This window comes from Nicotiana sylvestris, chromosome 5, assembly GCF_000393655.2.
Source record: "Nicotiana sylvestris chromosome 5, ASM39365v2, whole genome shotgun sequence".
NCBI classification, from domain to species: domain Eukaryota; kingdom Viridiplantae; phylum Streptophyta; class Magnoliopsida; order Solanales; family Solanaceae; genus Nicotiana; species Nicotiana sylvestris.
In genome coordinates this window covers 144,987,719-144,990,506 of record NC_091061.1, presented here as the reverse complement: position 1 = coordinate 144,990,506, position 2,788 = coordinate 144,987,719, and the positions used below count along the sequence as shown (strand labels likewise).

At 38.8% G+C, this 2,788-nt stretch overlaps 1 protein-coding gene across 1 annotated transcript; it reads left to right on the top strand.

Annotated features, from left to right (window-relative positions):
• Window positions 1-387: 387 nt before the first annotated feature.
• Window positions 388-1,431, top strand: LOC138869441 (uncharacterized). Its single transcript, XM_070147059.1, has 2 exons — window positions 388-1,089; window positions 1,168-1,431. Exons 1-2 carry the CDS (start codon window positions 388-390, stop codon window positions 1,429-1,431), a joined length of 966 nt encoding a protein of 321 aa, XP_070003160.1.
• The last annotated feature ends 1,357 nt before the right edge of the window (window positions 1,432-2,788 follow it).

Below are 2,788 nucleotides of genomic sequence, written 5' to 3'. Positions count from 1 at the left end.
GTCTCACATCTGGAGAAAAATGCTGGAATGCAGATATCTGATTGAACATCAAATCCTTTGGTAAACAAAAATGGGATCCTCACTATTTTGGTATGAAAATTGGACAGGTCTTGGGGCACTATATTTTTTAGTTCCTCAGGACTTTGGCATTGATGAAAATATACATAATGTAAATGATGTTACCTTAGATGGTGAGTGGGATGTGGCCAGGCTATATGAAATACTTCCTGAAGACTTAGCAGTACACATTATGGAGAAAATCAAACCACCTTCACAGATGCAGGTTCTTGACAGGCCGTGTTGGATGCTGGAAACAAGAGAATATTTCAGTGTTAATCAGCATGGGAGTATACGAGAAGAAGAGACGAACCAAGAACAGCTTATAAAATGATTTGGGTGAAGGGACTTCCTTTTAAAATATCATTTTTCATGTGGAAAGTGTGGAAAGCAAAACTACCTTTAGATGATTTCTTGAAAAGGATAGGCTACTGCATGCCATCAAAATGTTGGTGTTGTATACAGCCTGATGAGGAATCTCTTAAGCACTTGTTTTTTAGATCAGAAACTGCAAAGATAACTTGGAGGTATTTTCTATCGAGGGCAGGAATAAATGTGGAGGGACTTACATTGCACCAAGCAATCACAAAATGTTGGACTGCAAATGTGTGCTTAAGGCTAAAACCAATAATGCAAGCACTCCCCTCATGCATAGTCTGGGAACTTTGGAAAAGAAGAAATAATATGAAGTATGGTGATGGCGTGAGAACAAGCAGGGTGATCTATCAAGTTTCATCAAATCTTCAGGCTTTGGTGAAACTGAGAAAGCCTGGGATGATCATGGTACCTCACAAATGGCAAGATCTATTAGTTGTGATGGAAAATTTCACTCCAAAACTTAAGGTTACCAAAGTCATGTGGGAACTTCCAAATACAGGATGGCTAAAGGTTAATACGGATGGGGCTTTGAGGGGGAATCCAGGCAGAAGCTCAATAGGTTTCTGTATACGAAATGAAAATGGTGACATAGTCAAGTCAGTAGGAAGGGAGATTGAGGAGACAACAAACACAGTAGCAGAAGCGAAGGCCATGGTAGAGGCACTAAGGTTCTGCAGATTTCAATAATACCCTCATGTATGGCTTCAAACTGACTCAATGTTATTAAAAAAGATTATGGATGGGATCTGGAAACCACCATGGATCATATCTGAGCAGGTAGAGGAAATAATGCAACTAATGACTGGGGGCAATTACACAGTTACTCATATTCATAGAGAGGGCAACAAGTTGGCTGATCACTTGGCTAATTATGCTTTAGATCATGGAGAAATAGAATGCCAACAATTCTGGCATCTAGATGAAAAGGGAAGGAGGTTGGTTAGTGAAGATAAGATGCAATGTCCAAGTCTAAGGGTGAAGGTGGACAGGAGATAAGAAGCAAAGAGAAAAGGAATAGCAGGAGGCATGTCAACTTAAACGACCAATATATTCAAATCATAAGGGAGGAGGGTATCTTTAGCGCGCAGGTACAACATCACATGGTTTCTTCTGAAAAGTGTGAAGCATGCTCCTGGCCGGGGAAGGGAAGAACAACAGCAGCAGGGACTTCAATTTGGGATTAAAAAATATAATAAAAAGGGAGGCACGCATGATATCTCATAGAAGGGAACGCTGGTCAGTAGCAGGCTGGACATAGATGCTTTTCATGCTTGAGAATGCAATATTTTAGCTCATTTCGAGAAATGATAGAGCGTGTACATGAAGTTCTGAAACCTGGAATTGATTCTATCGAAACTAGAAAAGAACGCATGGCATGCGCATGGGCTGGAAAAATATCCAGCAAAAAAGCACGCGAAAGGGGTCTTGAATCGTGAACCTTAATTCATGGAAAACAAAGAGCATGCTGGACATGGAAATGGTAGAACGTGTATGGGTTTTTTGAAACTTGGAATTGCTTCTATCGAAGCTGGAGATGCACGAAAGCATGTGCATGGGTATTTCCTTGTGAAATTTATTTTCTTGTGAAATGCTGGACATGGCATGCACATGGGTGGAAAGCAATCCAGCAAGAGACATTGCTTTCGAAGCAAACCACGTTGCTTTAAGCATATTGGGGCTTGCATTTGATACGATATTTCACAAGGAAATGCAAGCTGGAATTGAAACGCATGCTTCACAAGGAATATCTTGGTCGTTTATGGCAAGCGCACATCATCAAGAAAGTTGGGCAAAAACATTCATTAATCTGCACAATTTAGATAATATGATATTTATTAGTTTCAAATTATATTCCTTTCAATTTGTAGGATATCATGACAATGTATTTTGATTTTTATTTTTGTTATATATAAAACTAGCCCTAGGCGCTTGCCTAGCGGATTACCAAAAAAAAAAAATAACATAGATGCACAGGGTTTTTCTGCTACTTATCAAGATAGAAAGATAAGTTATTCTTTTGTTACAGATCCCGTAACTAGAGATATTAACGGCTTGATTAATATGAAACAAAGGCATGTTAATTCATTACAATCAGAAATATTAAGCATGAATATATTCGATACTTTACAATCTGCTAAGGTTCAGCAAAAGATTAAATTGATTGCTGAACAGATGGTTGTTGATGTCTACGCCGATCACCCTAGTTCCTTTTGGAATCGAAAAAGGCATATTGTAACTCTTCCTTATGAAGAAAACTTCTCCGAAGATGATATCCCTACTAAGTTTCGACCTTACCAGATGAATGCTGAATTGGTCGAATTATGCAAAAACGAGATTGACAGCTTGTTACAAA

What these genes read in the sequence shown, in the direction of transcription:
- LOC138869441 (XM_070147059.1), top strand. Translation starts at nt 388, where the DNA reads ATGATTTGGGTGAAGGGACTTCCTTTTAAAATATCATTTTTCATGTGG. An exon ending in TAGCAGAAGCGAAGGCCATG is followed by an intron (nt 1,090 to 1,167) that starts GTAGAGGCACTA and finishes TTATTAAAAAAG; the next exon opens with ATTATGGATGGGATCTGGAA.